This window comes from Sphaerodactylus townsendi, linkage group LG04, assembly GCF_021028975.2.
Source record: "Sphaerodactylus townsendi isolate TG3544 linkage group LG04, MPM_Stown_v2.3, whole genome shotgun sequence".
Lineage (NCBI taxonomy): Eukaryota > Metazoa > Chordata > Lepidosauria > Squamata > Sphaerodactylidae > Sphaerodactylus > Sphaerodactylus townsendi.
In genome coordinates, this window is record NC_059428.1 from 86,077,385 (window position 1) to 86,093,919 (window position 16,535).

The following is a 16,535-nucleotide window of genomic DNA, read 5'->3' on the forward strand; positions in this document are numbered from 1 at the left end:
CCATATTTGTTTCTATAATTGTTCAGATTATAGAGAGAGAAGGGAAGACAATGGTGAAAATATTTCATACTTTTGATTCGGTATGCATCTCGGATAAACAAGGGCTGATAGTCTCATTCCTAGTTCACAGATTAAAAGAAATAATTTCAATGCAACAGAAAGTACAAGAGATGTTTCCCCACGTATTATTATCCCCATTATTTCAACTTTATCTCCATAAGTAGTGGATCCAGAAAACAGTACACAAGCATTAAGACTACTCTTTCTGCAAAAAAACAATTGCCATCAAATCACAATTGACCTCTGGTGGGGTTTCTAAAGCAAGAGATGTTTGGAGTTGGTTTGCCATTGCCTGCCTCCATGTCCTTGGAGGTCTCCCATTCAAATACTAGCCAGTATCAGGGCTAAGAGTGTTTGACTGGCCTGAAGTCACTCTTCAAGCATCCATGGTGCAAGTTGAACCTGGGTTTCCCTGGTTCTGGTCCAACACCTTAACCACTATACCACGCTGGCTCTCTCTGTAAAATTGTCAGAGAGCTCTAAAAATATGAGGTTGGAAGTACTATCTTTGCTTTTGCACAGGATGCAAAATGGAAACAGTCTGAAGCAGAAGATGCTAATCTATTATCTGACGTGTTCTACATCAATTATTAACTACGGTTATCCACATAACAAGCAAAGTTGGAAAGTTTAAATTATTAGATCTGATCCTGTAATTCACAAGTACATTTTTTTTACCTTCAGAAAACAGCCTACTACGAATGTTTCTCTTTGTCTTGGAAACTGGAGTAGAAGAAAGTCGCCTAGAAGAAACAGCTTTCTTTTGTGGGGAGATCGGATGATTTTCTAATTGATAATCATTTCTTGGTGTCCAGTTATATTTTTTACTTTTTGGATAACTAAGGGCAAAGTCCTGGGCAGGCAGGTTATCCTGTGCAAGCCAATGTCTTCTCCCAGAAGAAACACTGAAGTTTTTTGATAAAGGTGAAGAGGACTGAATCTTTGCTGGGCCAACACAGCTCTGAATGACTCTGTGCTGGTAATTCCTGTAGGCTTCTTCTAAATATTCAGCTTCCCTCTCCAGTTCTTGGATCCTAGTCTTCGTATCAGCTACAAATTCTAAATCAGAATCTGGTGAAGTGGTGGGCTTCAGGGTATGACAAGGCTTCAGATTTGCAGCATTTCCCATTCCGATATCACCAGTTACAGGCACAGAGGTTAAGAAAGCACCTTCCATATAAATATCGCGAGGCACAGTTTTGTCACCAGTGAAGTCAATGACAGAACGATTGACCAAAGACAGTTTAGGATTCCGATACACTTCATTCTGTAGTGCTAGAAAGGGAAGAATAAACCACGAGACAGAGAAAATGTTAGAAGTCATGACCAATTCCAGTCATAAGACTGAAGCTTTAGTTTATTCTTCATTTAAGTTCGTATTCAAATATATTTTCATACAAATATATTTCCTACTTTTACAAACAGAATGCATAAAACCAGTGCAACCAAAGACAAAAAGTATCCAACTTAACAGAGTTTCCAGTTAGATCAGTGGTCAGCAACCCGTGGCTCTGGAATTGCATGCAGCTCTTTCAGCCTTATATTGCGGCTCTGCATGGCCTGGAGGTCGGAGGGTAGCATGGGCATGTCCCTCCAGGAAAGGTGAGTGGAGGGGCCAAAGTGGAGGCGGCTCCGTGAGGAACCGCCTCTCCAGCTCAGTAGATCTTCAGGGCTGTGGAAAATGGGTCCAAATGGCTCTTTGGGTGATAAAGGTTGCTGACCCCTGAGTTAGATAGATAAATTATTTACGTCAAAATCTACTGAAGGGCAATATAGAATGCTCTGTAGCCACATCTGGCTGAGTATGTTCTCATATCACAAAGACATAATCCAACTTCATTTTACAAAGGGTTTTTAATATGTAAAAGAGTTAAAATACAAACTTATATTTAAATATCTACATATGCCAACAAAATGCTTTTGCCTGCTGAACAGCGGGATATCGATCTCCATCATCTACCACCATTCCAGTCCCCTACAGTGCACATCAGTCTGCTTTGGGGAGCCCACAAACTTCAGGAGTAAATTCTGGAGGAAAGTACAAGGGATTGCAATGCAAAAAGATGCATGAGTGCAGTGTTTCCATTCACGCAGGGATATCTCAGGGAGCCAAATCACTTAAATAGATTTTGTCTGGCATTTTAAACAATAAAAAAGTTTTTTTCTGGCATTCTAACAACACAGAAAAATAAGACATTTAACAGCAAGCACAAAATCAAAAGACAAACAATTTTAGCATCTGCGCTTCTGTCCACTAAGATTATGAGGAAACAAAATGTTCCAATATATTTGGGGAAATAATTATATACTTCACTTGATACTGCCAGATATATGTTACTCCTTCTAATAAAGGGTCCAACCAAACACAACATTTTATTTCACCAAATGTCTAGAATTTAGTGTGCTACATTACAAACAGCTGTGAAAAAAGAGACCGAATAAAATAAAATTGAGAATGAGGGTAGGACATCTACATTCCAATCCTAAGAACACTTCCCCGGAACTAAGCCCCACAGAACAGACCTAACTAGGATTTTACTCCGTTTCTCAAAGGTACAGTAAGGCCAAGGCGCAAGCATTTACTATATCACTATAATTCTGTTCTGTGACTCTTGTGCACTCAGGTGAAAATACAAGAAAATGTGTTAGTTTGAGGACAGATCTTTTCCTATGCTGGCAAACTCTATGCTGGGGATCATTAGGAAAGGAATTGAGAATAAAACTGCAAAGATTGTCATGCCCTTATATAAAGCCGTGGTGCAACCGCACTTGGAGTACTGTGTTCAGTTCTGGTCGCCGCATCTCAAAAAGGATATTGAAGAGATAGAAAAAGTGCAGAGAAGGGCAACGAGGATGATTGAGGGACTGGAGCACCTTCCTTATGAGGAGAGGCTGTAGCGTTTGGGGCTCTTTAGTTTGGAGAGGTGACATCTGAGGGGGGATATGATTGAAGTCTATAAAATTATGCATGGGGTAGAAAATGTTGACAGAGAGAATTTTTTCTCTCTTTCTCACAATACTAGAACCAGGGGGCATACATTGAAAATGCTGGGGGGAAGAATTAGGACTAATAAAAGGAAACACTTCTTCACACAACGTGTGATTGGTGTTTGGAATATGCTGCCACAGGAGGTGGTGATGGCCACTAACCTGGATGCTTTAAAAGGGGCTTGGACAGATTTATGAAGAAGTCGATTCATGGTTACCAATCTTGATCCTCTTTGATCTGAGATTGCAAATGCCTTAACAGTCCAGGTGCTCGGGAGCAACAGCTGCAGAAGGCCATTCCTTTCACATCCTGCATGTGAGCTCCCAAAGGCACCTGGTGGGCCACTGTGAGTAGCAGAGAGCTGGACTAGATGGACTCTGGTCTGATCCAGCTGGCTTTTTCTTATGTTCCTTTTCCTATTTACCTGCCTTGACTTTTCTAATTCTCAGCATTCAGTTACTGAATACATGGCTCGAGATTTTCCTCCATAACCACCAACAATGCTTTAAATGAAGTTTTCATGATACCAAATATCAAGTTCCATGTTTTCAGAGGAAAGTTGACTTAAATGATATCACTCATTTAACCTACAGGTTTTTAACAGTGCATCAGAGGAAAGTTTTTAAAAAAGCCAAAGTTTTTGTTCTGCTAAAAGCATTCCAGAGTCGACAAAAAGAATTATTGGCAGATCAGAATGCTTTGACCCAACCCACTACCATGTATCTGCTATGGATCAAATATAAGCACTTCATTGCATTTGTGCATTAACAGACTGATGACCGCAGTTTCATGAAAATGGGGTAAATAATATTGTCCTATGTACAGTCTGCTTTAGATCAATGGTCATTAGATTACCTCCTTCTGCAATGGATCAAATTAATAGATTCAGTCCAGAGAAGAGAAAAAAAGATATTTGAACCTGTTTGTGTTTGCTTCAGTTGTAACTTCAGGTCTTCCACTTGTGTGTTTAACTTCTTGATGGTATTTTCACATTCTGACAACTGGGCTTTAAGTTGTAGACAATTATCAACCTAAAAAAAGATTTCAAAGAAAAAAAATGCCTTCTAAATAAGATCTTAAGTCCAGGAAAAAATACCTGCTCTATAAAAGTTCCACTTTTGTTAAGGTAGCAATAAAATATTGTTGAAATAACAATGATCTTGATTAAAAAATGTATGTGTAGCTGTCAAGCAGTGTCACACTGCGTCCTATAGGTAGCTATCCCATAGTCGCTGGTGGGCATCTATATGTTTGCAAGGTGATTTTGCCAATAACCTTTTAGGAATGGCAGAAGAAGATAAATCCTCAGGGGGAAAAGAAAAGGGAGATGTACCACTTCCTTAAGCAATCAGCAATGTCACAACCATAATCACTTGGATGATGCTAAACAGGGTCCCAATTCAGAAGGAAGGAGCGCAGAGGCTGCCTGTTGCTTTCATGGCTAACAGTCTATTTCCAAAGTCAGCTTATTTTTATAGTAGTTTTCACCCTTAAGAAAAACATGGTTGCTGGAATTTCTGTATACATCTATTTTGTTATTTCCCAGCTGGAAGAAAAAAATTTTTTTTTTACAAAAGGTTCTTTAACGAAGAGCACAAGTATAAAGTATAAACATCTGCAAAATAGCAGAATTTACCTCATTTCGTAACTGCTTTTCCAGGAATTGCTTATGAGTTTCAGATTCATCATGTTCGAGTTTTCTAGCTTGTTCTATTCTTTTTAGCTCCGCTTGAAGGACAGTATATTCGGAAGATGGCTGAGTCAGCTCTATAAAAGTAGAAAATGTGGGGGCACTTTTATTCATGAATTTGCAGTCCTACAATATTAGCTAAGTCTGGAATATTTTATTTAACAAATAAGCATTATAGAACAAAATGTTCATCTACACCCATTAGTGAAATATACCATTAGAATTCCAATAGTACATAGGGCAATTAAAAATTCTTTCTATGAAAAGAGAAAGAGTGAAACATCCTTTTCTGAACACTTCAAGGTCTAACTACATAATACATTATATGGAGCTGCCAGAAGGCTTTTTTCTCCACCAAGATCACTTAATTTGAGTTTGCCCTGTGGTGCAAACGGTTTTTAAACCTGTCCCCCAAGTCACTCTCAACAAGAAGAGTGCCTCCATGTTTCAAAACATGCATTACATGTGCACATTTTTGCTAATAAAGGTCCAAGAGAAATATTATGAAATGGAGCCGTACTGTCTCTGAGTTGAATGTTGTCACTGCGTGCCTCCTCCAACTGCTGTTGAAGTATCTTAATCTGCACCTGAAGCTCCATTTTCTCCTCTTTTAGCAGTGGATAATCTGAGACTTCTTTCAGTTTTTCAGTCAGCAACTGATTCTGCTTACTTAACAGCAAATCTTGAGCCTTGACTGAATCTAGTTGCCGCTGGGAATAAAAATATTAGAAACAAAGTTATTAGACTATTCATGAGAGAATACATTTATTCTCAAAACATTTTTTATTTCTCTGAACTTTCTGAATTATCTACATACACTCCTAAAACATGTACTTCAGTTTCTATTACCTCAAGCTCTTTTGCACGTGAAACAGCTTGTTTGAATTCTTCCTTTTTGGACTCAACAGACATTGCCTCGTCCTGTAAAAGCGTAGCTCTCTCTAAACGAAATCAACAAAACTTTATATCAGATACATTCTGAGCAGATACACAGAAGTCAAACTTTTCTTTCCCTGATCAGTCACCTTTATTTTTTTTCTCTTCTTCAGTAATCTTCTTGGTTCTGGCTATGTATTCTTCCTTCAGTTCCAGCTGATACCTACAAACAAAATCATTACACAGGACTAGATGATGATCTGCTTAAATATTTGACCAGTTGCCTTCATGTTATCAACGTACACAGATTTGCTAACTATTGAAACCGCTACATGGGCTCCTTTTTAAAAACACTCAAGACAGAGTTTTGTCGAAGGCTTTCACGGCTGGATTCAACTGGTTGTGGTGGGTTTTCCAGGCTGCGTGGCTGTGGTCTGGTGTATGAGGTGTATCACATAGGTGTATCACAGAGGGAAGTCTGTTACACACTGTGTCTAGACACAGTGTGTAACAGACTTATCTCTGATACACCTCTGAAAATGCCAGCCACAGATGCAGGCGAAACGTTAGGATCAAGATCTACCAGACCACGGCCACGAAGCCCGGAAAACCCACCACAACCAACTCAAGACAAAGTTTGCTAAATGTAAAAATTTACAATTTTATAAAAGCAAGGACTCAACATTAGAAAATGCTGTTTGTCATCTTCAGATAAAGATTTGTCTCTTTGACCATATTTTATCTACATTTAAAGCTTTGGGTGTCTACTGGGGAAATTAATTAAATACTAGCTCACTAAAAATACTACACACACCCTAAACAGGGTTCCAGAAGGGATGCTCAAACATCCACCAGCTGCATGCTTGTGGTAAGCAGGGAACTGATCCCTCAAAGGGCTATCTGCCTGCCAGCATTACTCCATGCTATGTGAGAAGAGAACAGAATTGTACCAGTTTGGCAGAAATGCCCCCCCTCCCTCCAACAGGCATTGCTGCAGAAGGGGAGGGAACTTGCCAACCACAGCACAGAAAAGGGACACATGGCTCAGCTCACAGCCAGGTGCAGCAGTTGAGCATGGTATATTGATCTGCAAAACCTGCTCGTGGTGAAGATCACCGCCCTCCCAGCTCCAGGTCATTGCTGCCAGATAACCAAGCATGGAAACAGACTAGGTTCTTGTCCTCTCTGCAACAACAGACCTCCAGAGGCCCTCACTCCACCCATTACATATCTCTCACTACCCTAGTAGTTAAAAATTCTCAATAAAATGTTCAGCTCTTGGTGTATTTGCTTTTGCAGACCGTTTCCCTGTTTCTGCAGTACATACGTGTTGTCTGAAAGAAAGTAATAAATACGTTACTGCAGGAGTTCACTCTTTAGCTTCTGATCATAAGTCTCCTCAATAGTCTTCACAGCTACCTCTCGACAACGTAGAGCATCTTCCATAGTTTTGTTTTTTGATTCTTGAAGCTTCTGAGCACTGGAGCAAAAGACAACACAAAGAAGGCCACTGTAACAGGATAAACCTGGGGGACAGAAATATCTGAAATGTGGTAGGGAATTATTTTATCATACTGGTCCTCCCCCCCCCTTTTTTAAGAGCAGCTCAGATCTAAAAATAAAAACAATCTCTAAAGTATATACCTCTAAGGAATGGTAGCGCCTGACAGCCAGGTACAAAACCTGCTACCTGCATTTTAGTGGTTTAATTCTAAGCTGCCAGGAGAAGCTTCTGGAGAAGCAGTACCGGTATATATATTTTGCCAATACAATAACATCACAGCTGCCAATTCCTATGCCTGCTACTCATTCTATACCCTTCTATCTTGGCTGTAAATGCTGGTAAATTTTATACTTCTTGATACCAGAATTGCTAATTCAGATGAGATGGCTAAAGACACTAACAGTGAGCAATGCAGCAGCTGCTGATGGCAAACCAGCCCATTTCTCCTACCAAAGGTACCACTTACTACTGTTCTATTTGGTGTGTGGTAAAGATGCTGCAGAGGACAGGTGGAGAAACAAAATGTTTGATAAGGTTGAATGCCAAGTCACAAAACCCTGAGAGATCTTTGCTCAATATTTTAATCCCAAATATTTTGTATTAGAAGTGGTACCATATTCTTCTGTTTCAGTGGTTTAGCTGCTCCCTCTACTGGGTGATCAGAGGATTTTCTCACTTGTTTCCACTCTCAACTGTAACTTTGAATGCCAAGCAGGATTAAAATTAGGAATTACCAAGGGCCAGTTTTGCTTTATAAACCTCACATTCTGGCATATATACAGCAATAATAAAAGCAAGATAATATACGCTGCCATCAATATTAAGATGGTCAAAAATTTATAATGGGAAGACAATGTGAACTGCTCACACTAGTTGTAGAAAATGCTTCAGCTGATACAACATTCAGTAAAATAAAAAGCTATTCAAACAAATCCAAACATTGCCAAAGGTGGGAGACTTTCCCAAACCTAGTAGTTCCATATTTAGCAACTCACAGGTCAAAAGCTTCCATTCTCTGCTTCAGTTCTGCCTCTCGACTTCTTATGGTTTCAATATCTTTCAGCAGACTTTGTCTTTGTACGTAAATCTCTCTGGCATCAATCTATTATAAAGACATTTTAATTATATCCCATGAAAAAATTAGGGGCCAAAAATCTCATATGACCTGGAGAAGCTGTAGCTGTTTCTACACTAGCTCTTTAGGACTAGTCTGTTGCTGCAACTATCCACTGGTGGACTGTTCACATGTCAAGCAGTTTGCAAATAGATTTAACTGACTGACTAGAATTTAGAACAATGTATTTACAGTCAACGACCAGTATAAAAGAAACTGACTTAAAAATGTAGGGAATGAAAATATATCCCTGCTTCTTCAACTGTAGCATCCTGGCACAATTCCTCACTCATTGAAATAAAGTAAGAGATGGTGACATTTTTCCCAAACATCAGTTGAACTTTAGGAACAAATTAGGGAACAAAATGAAATTGGATGTACAAGCAATGTAGAGGTAGTAAAATACAGATCATCATGAGATCACAACCCACATTTTTTCCCCCAAAGGCCTTGAACCCATCCTATCTTTACTGAATATCGACCATAAAAGTACCATACACTGCATGGTGAAGTGTGACTTTGATGTCCATTCTTCAACATGCAAACCCAGTTATGGGCTGAGATGTGAATAGACTAGGCTCTACTGAGCAAACTTATGTAATTTCCAAAATCTATCCAGGATAAGTTTTGGTGGTGGAAATTTATGGCAGCCCTGTGAGGTTTTTAAGGTAAGAAACATTCAGAGGTGGTTTGCCATCACCAGCCTCTGGGTAACAACCCTGGACTTCCTTAATGGTCACCCATCCAAGTACTAACCAGGGTCAACCCTGCTTTCTCCCAAGATCCAATTAGATCAGGCTAGCCAGGTCTGGGTAGCATGACTCTTAGAAGTGGACAACCAACCACCCCTGAATCAAAAGTTATCAGAACCTTGTTAACATTTCATTTAATTACAGCTTTTGTACATTACCTCTTGCTGCTTCTGAAGCCTTGAAATAGCATTCCTTTCACGTGAAGTCAGAGCTTCTGACTTAGCCTGGTGAGCTTTTTCAAATTCTCTGCGAAGTTCTGAGATTTCTTTCTGGGATTGTGCTCTTTCATCCATTTGAATTTTAGCTATTTCAACCTCTTTGAAATGATGCAACTGTTATATTTAAAATAATATTATAAATTTCAACTTTGTTAAGGAAACAAGCTTACATCACTTTACTAAACAACTAAGCAAACAAGCTATATGACAGTTCCACTGGGAGAAATTATGCACACAAGTAGATCCACATTTCAATAAACTACAAGAAAGCAACTCTGCCTAGAAGGTCACTGTAAGGAACTGTTCTCTTCCCAGTCTAATCACCATCTGCTTCCCTCCCCAAACCTCATCACCAGCCCACTAGTAGTCCAACTTTGTTGGCCCAAATATCAAAAACTTACAACATGTATCAAGGAGATGCTGGTGCAAATGAAAAGAAGAGGGCTGTATTTAGCCAAATGCACTGGAAAGTAACCCTGGGCTACATGCCGATAAGTCTCACAGACCAAGCAAAATTGTGTGGTCTGTTGCTGTTTCCCTGGTGTAGATGAAAAAGTACATTCATAAACCAGTAAGTTATTACTCCTATGGTTCATAATGGAAATAATACTTTACTTAACAGTTGTTCACCCTCTGCTTTTAATCACTCTTTGGTATTGTTGGGTGGGTGGGGGAGTAAATTCTATTGGAACAAACATATGCCTATAGAATATCAAGGTCATACAAGAATTCTGTAATGAAATTTGTCCATCTTTCCCTTGGATTCCTCTGACCTTCTGAGCCATTTCTGCTTGGAGCTGATCTTCTATTTCTTTTCTGTATTCAATGAGTTTTACTTCTAAAGACTCAAATGTGTTGCGATGAGGATACTTGTCTGCAAACTGTTCATCAATCAGTTGAAGTTTCTCAGCTAAAGAAAAACATAGCACAAGATCCCATTTAAGATGATTAAATTTAATGTTAAAATGGCAGAAAGGCAGTAGAAAGGCCACATTTTTTTTAAAGTCAGTATGGTGTGGACATATGGAAATAAGACAGAGAAGCAGGTATCTGGCAGTTTCATCCATGACTCCGACTTAGTTGGTTCCTCTGGAATTCCAACTTGAATCTGAGCAAGTGAGTCTATGGCCTGGTCCATACAAAGGAGCTTAGCATGTTCCTGGCTAGTGACATGATGGCTGGTAAGAGCCAATTGGTCATGCTGGCAGGGACTGATAGGATTTGTAGCCCATGAACATCTGGAGAGCCGCAGGTTGTAGACCCCTGGACTAATACTAAGGGAAATTTTTTTACCATATCTTGGCACAAGAAGAGTTTTTGAGATGAAGTCAGATTGTGGGTGGTCTCTGTTTGGAAAGCGCTCTCTCTAAGTTGAGTAAAAGGATAACTTCATGCGTGTTACACATTGGTATTTTGTGCTTCTTTATATATGAGGTATGGAGAGTGAGTGCTTCATTTGTCCTACATCTCTGTGGTTATGTGGGTGTAGCAGGGCTGCACAAGTTCCTTGCCCTGCAGTATATTTCTAAATGGTCACACAACCATCCTTTGTACTGCCAGTACAAAAAAACTGCAGTATTTCCCGGCATTACTGTTTTAACTCACAAACATTCACTGTGTTGAAGCCAAGTAACAGGAAAACAGGTCAAAATAACTACACTTACCAAGAGATTCTTTGTAACATGGCGTGGGACCTGTCTGAGTTCCTGTGTCACATGTCTCCTTGCAGAGATTATGCTCTATCAGCTCCATTAAAACCTGCACAAGAAAACCTTAGAGATGCCCTGTTAATCACATATTTATTCTACAACAAATCAGTTCTCCAAACTTAAGCAGGAGCAATACATTCTATTTTGCAACAGTATAAAACTGCTAATTACCAAAAGTTCAACAAATCTAAATAAAAAATGTGTCAGAATATGCAAATAAGTCATCAAAAGCTACATGTTTATTGCACCATCTCATCACATTCAATGCATTTCTTCAAAGAACAGTTTGATTCTGAGCAGCATAACATGCTACAGTGAAAATAGCCACAAATTCTATTGTCAAACATGCCTGTACAGTTTTTGGATTGATGCCTACAAAGTCAGAGCCTTTTAAAAAAAATCTTTAAATACATACCTTTTGCATTGTCCTTTTGAGAGGCTGAAATCTGTACAAGAAAAAAGAGTATCATTTTTTTTCAGCCAGCTTCAACAACAGACAAGATTTTCAAAAGGAAAATTATTTTACCAGTGTTTTATAAAGATCTGTCTTTGGATTGATCCTCATCAGATGCAGGAGATCTTGCATAGTAAGCAGCTTCATAAGAAGAAAAAGACAGACATCTCTTATGCACAGTCATAAATTTTACAGTTTGAAAATTCAGAGCAACACAAACAACTGGGACAATTAATGTGATGTTATATGTATCACTGGACCATGGATAGTGCTTTTCCATCGGAAACCTTTCAGCTGACTAGAACCCTCCCACCTACAATGATTGATCCATACTCTCCTACACTGGTCCACCACATCTTAATTCTACAAAATGTATCCCAGCACTGGATGTCTAAGTAAGCTAAACTTTTCCACATGTTAAAAGCTCACACATCCCTCTAACTGTAGTAGAATGACAAATATGTCAGATTGTGTGTCATCTGATTGTGGGTCACAAGCACATACATGGCTGTGAACATCAAGATCAGCAACAAACAGTTCTTCAAGTACATCAAAAGCAGGAAGCCAGCTAGAGAAGCGGTAGGCCTGTTAGATGACGAAGGAACAAAAGGTGTGCTAAAGAATGACAGGGAGATTGCAAAGAAGCTGAACAAATTCTTTGCATCTGTTTTCACCCAAAAGGAGGTGAGGAAAATTCCTGCACCTGAACCAAGCTTCTTCGGAGGCGAATGCGAGGAACTAGTGAAGATAGTGGTAGACAAGGAAGAAGTGTTGGCAGCCACTGATAAACTAAATGCTACCAAATCCCCTGGCCCAGACTGCATTCACCCAGAGTTCTTAAGGAGCTCAAGCATGAAATTGCTGATCTTCTTACTTTAATATGCAACTTATCCCTGAAATCAGCCTCCATCCCTGAAGACTGGAAGATGGCCAATGCCACACCAATCTTTAAGAAAAGATCTAGGGGGGACCCAGGAAATTACAGGCCAGTCAGTTTGACATCTGTTCCTGGGAAATTAGTCGAATCTATCATTAAAGATAAAATTATAAAACATGTAGAAAAGCAAGACCTGCTGAGGAAGAGTCAGCATGGCTTTTTAAGAGACAAGTTCTGTCTTACAAACTTACTAGAGTTCTTTGCAGGTGTAAACAGGCATGTGGATAAGGGGAATCAGTGGATATTGAATACCTGGATTTCCAAAAGGCTTTCGACAAAGTTCCTCACCAGGGACTATTGAGAGAACTCAGCAATCAAGGAGTAAGAGGGGAAGTTCTCCTAAGGATTCAAAACTGGTTGAGAAACAGAAAGCAAAGGGTGGGTGTGAATGGGAAGTTCTCACAATGGAGAGATGTAAGGAGTGGTGTCCCCCAAGGATCCGTTTTGGGACCAGTGCTCTTTAACCTACTCATAAATGACCTAGAAGTAAGGGTGAGTAGCATGGTGGCCAAGTTTGTGGATGATACCAAATTATGTAGGGTGGTGAGAACTGCAAAGGATTGCGAAGAACTCCAAGCGGACCTTGATAAATTAGGTGAGTGGGCTAAGAAATGGCAAATGCAGTTCAATGTAGCAAAATGTAAAGTGATGCACATAGAGGCAAAAAATCCAAACTTCACATACACTCTACAGGGGTCAGTACTATCAGTCACAGACCAGGAAAGGGATTTGGGTGTCTTAGTTGATAGTTCTTTGGGAATGTCAACTCAATGCATGGCAGCTGTGAAAAAGGCAAACTCTATGCTGGGGATAATTAGTAAAGGAGTTGATAATAAAACAGCAAAGATTGTCATGCCCTTATATAAAGCAGTGGTGCAACCACACTTGGAGTACTGTGTTCAGTTCTGGTCGCCACATCTCAAAAAGGATATTGAAGAGATAGAAAAAGTTCAGAGAAGGGCAATGAGGATGATTGAGGGATTGGAGCACCTTCCTTATGAGGAGAGGCTGCAGTGTTTGGGACTCTTTAGTTTGGAGATGAGACGTCTGAGGGGGGATATGATTGAAGTCTATAAAATTATGCATGGGGTAGAAAAAGTCGACAGAGAGCATTTTTCCTCTCTTTCTAACAATACTAGAACCAGGGGGAATACATTGAAAATGCTGGGCGGGAGAATTAGGACTAATCAAGGGAAACATTTCTTCACGCAATGCGTGATTGGAATATGCTGCCACAGGAGATGGTGATGGCCACTAACCTGGATAGCTTTAAATGGGGCTTGGACAGATTTATGGAGGAGAAGTCGATTTATGGCTACCAATCTTGATCCTCCTTGATCTGAGATTGCAAATGCCTCAACAGACCAGGTGCTTGGGAGCAGCAACAGCAGAAGGCCATTGCTTTCACATCCTGCATGTGAGCTCCCAAAGGCATCTGGTGGGCCACTGCGAGTAGCAGAGAGCTGGACTAGATGGACTCTGGTCTGATCCAGCAGGCTCTTTCTTATGTTCTTACTCTTATAGAAACTTATGGTGCTTCATATCCCTACTCCAGTGAAGTCACAACTAATAAAAATGTCATGCTTGATGAGATAGCCTCATATTGTAAAGCAGAACACTAAAGCCAAAGGGGCAGGCTTTAATAGTTTCCCATATCTCCATTACAAGCCTCCATATATGGCAAACACATGGGTGGATGTTCAACAGCTAGTAAGGCTGACTCTTAAATAATGTTTGCTGAGTGTCCCCTTTCACTACAAGCAAAAATTCACTTCTCAGGGGACTAGCTGGTAATCTTGCATCTACCTCTGCTGTGGTGGGCAATTCTATGCTTAATAATAATTTGGTGGGCTTATCATATCCTCAGCAGCAGGTAATGTAAAATCGAGCCTATGCAGACCTGCGCTTGCCTGTAATGTCATGACTCTATACAGACTGCTTAAGGATTTGCTGCTGACAAAATTGAATCTCCTGTTGCCAGATGGTTAACAGCCTTCTCAAGTCAACACATGGTCTTTTTACTATTGTATTATCATTATACAGACAATTTAAGCACCAAAACATAATCTCATAGATCCTTCAGAAGAGGTATGCACTTACCTTATCCTTTTCTAATCCACTTTCTGGATAGAAGACAGATAGTGAATATTCATATCCACATCTGTGCAGGTGATCTGCCACCAGGCTGTTAGAGGCACTAATTAACAATGAACTGCAGTCATTAGAAACGGTTTGTAGCTGAATTTTTCCACTCAAAACAGGATTCATTAGCTCATGTATGAGCTGGTTTCGAAGTTGTGTCTGCAACAGATGAAAAAGAGCAAACTCTGAAGATACATTTAACATTAAAAGTAAAACTGTGCTGTGCTACAAATGGCCCAGAAATACATGAAAAGGAAGGCTGGGCTTCCTTTTCATGTTCATGTTCATTTCTAGATCGGTAATGAAAAAGGATCTGAAATCAGAACATAATCTGCTTCATTTTAATCTGCCATCCGAATTGTAATCAGTCTTTCAATTTGAGTTCTATTGAATATTTAAAAGGACTACATTTTCAAAGTTAATGGAGATTATATCAGCTTCCAACTTATAATTAACGAATTGCTTACACATCATTGGTTTACCTTACATGGATTCATGGATAAGAATTACATCATATGTGTTCTTACTTTGGCTATTTGCATTTTCAGATTTTCTGAAATAGGGACTAAAGGCATTCTGCTTACATGGATTCATGGATAAGAATTACATCATATGTGTTCATATGTGTTCTTACTTTGGCTATTTGCATTTTCAGATTTTCTGAAATAGGGACTAAAGGCATTCTGCTGCATTTCAGCATTTTTTAAAACAGAAAATACACTCAGGATTATTAAGATTGTTCTTTGTAAACAATTCCTTACAGCAGTAAAAAGTAAGCTCCCATTCATTTTACAGATGATCCGCTTCACCAGCTCCTATCTAACTTAAATAAAATACCTTCAGTGTGTCCAAAACACCTCGGTTTTTGAACGTCTGATACAGTCTTTTCCGGAGTTCATCTTGTGACAGAACCTTAAATTCAGGTGAAGACATCAGGATCTAAATACACACACAAGATATATATAGTGACATACTCAAACATAAAAGTTATTCTTACAGCACAGACTGCATATCCAAATCTTAATTTTCTGAACTTAAGAATTTAAACAAAATCTGAAGTGGGGTTTGGGGAGGAGAATGATATTAAGCATGCCGAAAACAACAAAGATCCGTTGTCAGGTAAAAGTGAATATTCATTATTCACCAACATATATCCCACGACATCAGGGATTTAAAGAAGCAGAAATACATAGAAGGATTTGGGAGAGGGAGGACACAGGTCTAAAACTTAGAAGTTACAAAACTATTACTGCGCTGAGGATTTGTCACTGTTGTTGTTTTCATTTTTTCATTGACACAAAGAACGTGGAGGCCATGAGTAATACACAACATATCCCAAGGGATAGGATCCTAAAAGTGAACTGACAAGCAGATATCATAATGGGATAGGAAGTAGGATCGAAAAACAAAAACTTGCATTGCATCTGTACGGATTGAGTAAATTCACGGTAATCTAGTAAGGAGGTAATTTTGAAACCACGAATGATCTAACATTTCATGAACGCTTTAAAAATAAAACCTGACAATTCTGAAGATCTCAAAGGTCTGCATTGAACAGCAATCCGGCACAGACCCAGTCTAGAACACGGCCTTTTTTGGAGGGGGGGAGGGCAGTAAACAAAAGTGTGCTCCTACTCAGGTCATGGGACAGCCCTCAGAAAAGACCCACCACCAGTGAGCACAGCCACAAAAAAGCCCAGAAATACCCGAAGCGGCAAAGGCAAGGCAATGGTGTTATTCGTATCTCCCAGAGCTCTTGATCTCGGTGGCTGAGGAGGGAGCCGTTACAACCGTCTACCGCTCATATTGCAAGAGCGCTCAGAGCTCCCAAGCACTGCCTCAACGCGCGACTGTTTCGGGACCCCCAGGCGCAGGTCTGACCGCTTTGGAGGCTCTGCTTTGGCACAACAGGAGGAGGCTCCGAAACGCACACAGAAGAAACCACGTCCACTCTCACCACCGTGCCGCGAAGTCACAACACTGAGGCACGAACCCGTACTCGAACCCGCAACAATTGGACTCCGAGCCCCGCCCAGTAACACACCGACGCCTGCGCTGCCCTGTTACCACAGTTACCATCCGCCCGGCGA

General features: G+C 40.0%; 1 protein-coding gene across 5 annotated transcripts in view; it reads right to left on the minus strand.

Annotated features, from left to right (window-relative positions):
* OFD1 (OFD1 centriole and centriolar satellite protein) overlaps window positions 1-16,522 on the minus strand; it is a 28,528-nt gene extending 12,006 nt beyond the window's left edge. For 2 of the 5 annotated variants that reach the window (XM_048492678.1, XM_048492676.1), the window contains exons 1-16: window positions 16,152-16,477; window positions 15,283-15,384; window positions 14,404-14,604; window positions 11,439-11,507; window positions 11,328-11,358; window positions 10,868-10,975; window positions 9,977-10,113; window positions 9,144-9,317; window positions 8,115-8,221; window positions 6,976-7,095; window positions 5,765-5,838; window positions 5,589-5,680; window positions 5,260-5,449; window positions 4,686-4,816; window positions 3,969-4,080; window positions 739-1,335 (exon numbers count right to left, since the gene is read on the minus strand). In XM_048492678.1, coding sequence (XP_048348635.1) covers window positions 739-1,335; window positions 3,969-4,080; window positions 4,686-4,816; window positions 5,260-5,449; window positions 5,589-5,680; window positions 5,765-5,838; window positions 6,976-7,095; window positions 8,115-8,221; window positions 9,144-9,317; window positions 9,977-10,113; window positions 10,868-10,975; window positions 11,328-11,358; window positions 11,439-11,507; window positions 14,404-14,604; window positions 15,283-15,378 — 2,239 coding nt within the window. In that variant the 5' untranslated portion in view covers window positions 15,379-15,384; window positions 16,152-16,477. Of the gene's footprint in view, window positions 1-738; window positions 1,336-3,968; window positions 4,081-4,685; window positions 4,817-5,259; window positions 5,450-5,588; window positions 5,681-5,764; window positions 5,839-6,975; window positions 7,096-8,114; window positions 8,222-9,143; window positions 9,318-9,976; window positions 10,114-10,867; window positions 10,976-11,327; window positions 11,359-11,438; window positions 11,508-14,403; window positions 14,605-15,282; window positions 15,385-16,151 lie in introns of all 5 variants that reach the window. The other 3 variants (XM_048492677.1, XM_048492680.1, XM_048492679.1) reach the window with 3 other exon arrangements.
* Between the last annotated feature and the right edge of the window lie 13 nt (window positions 16,523-16,535).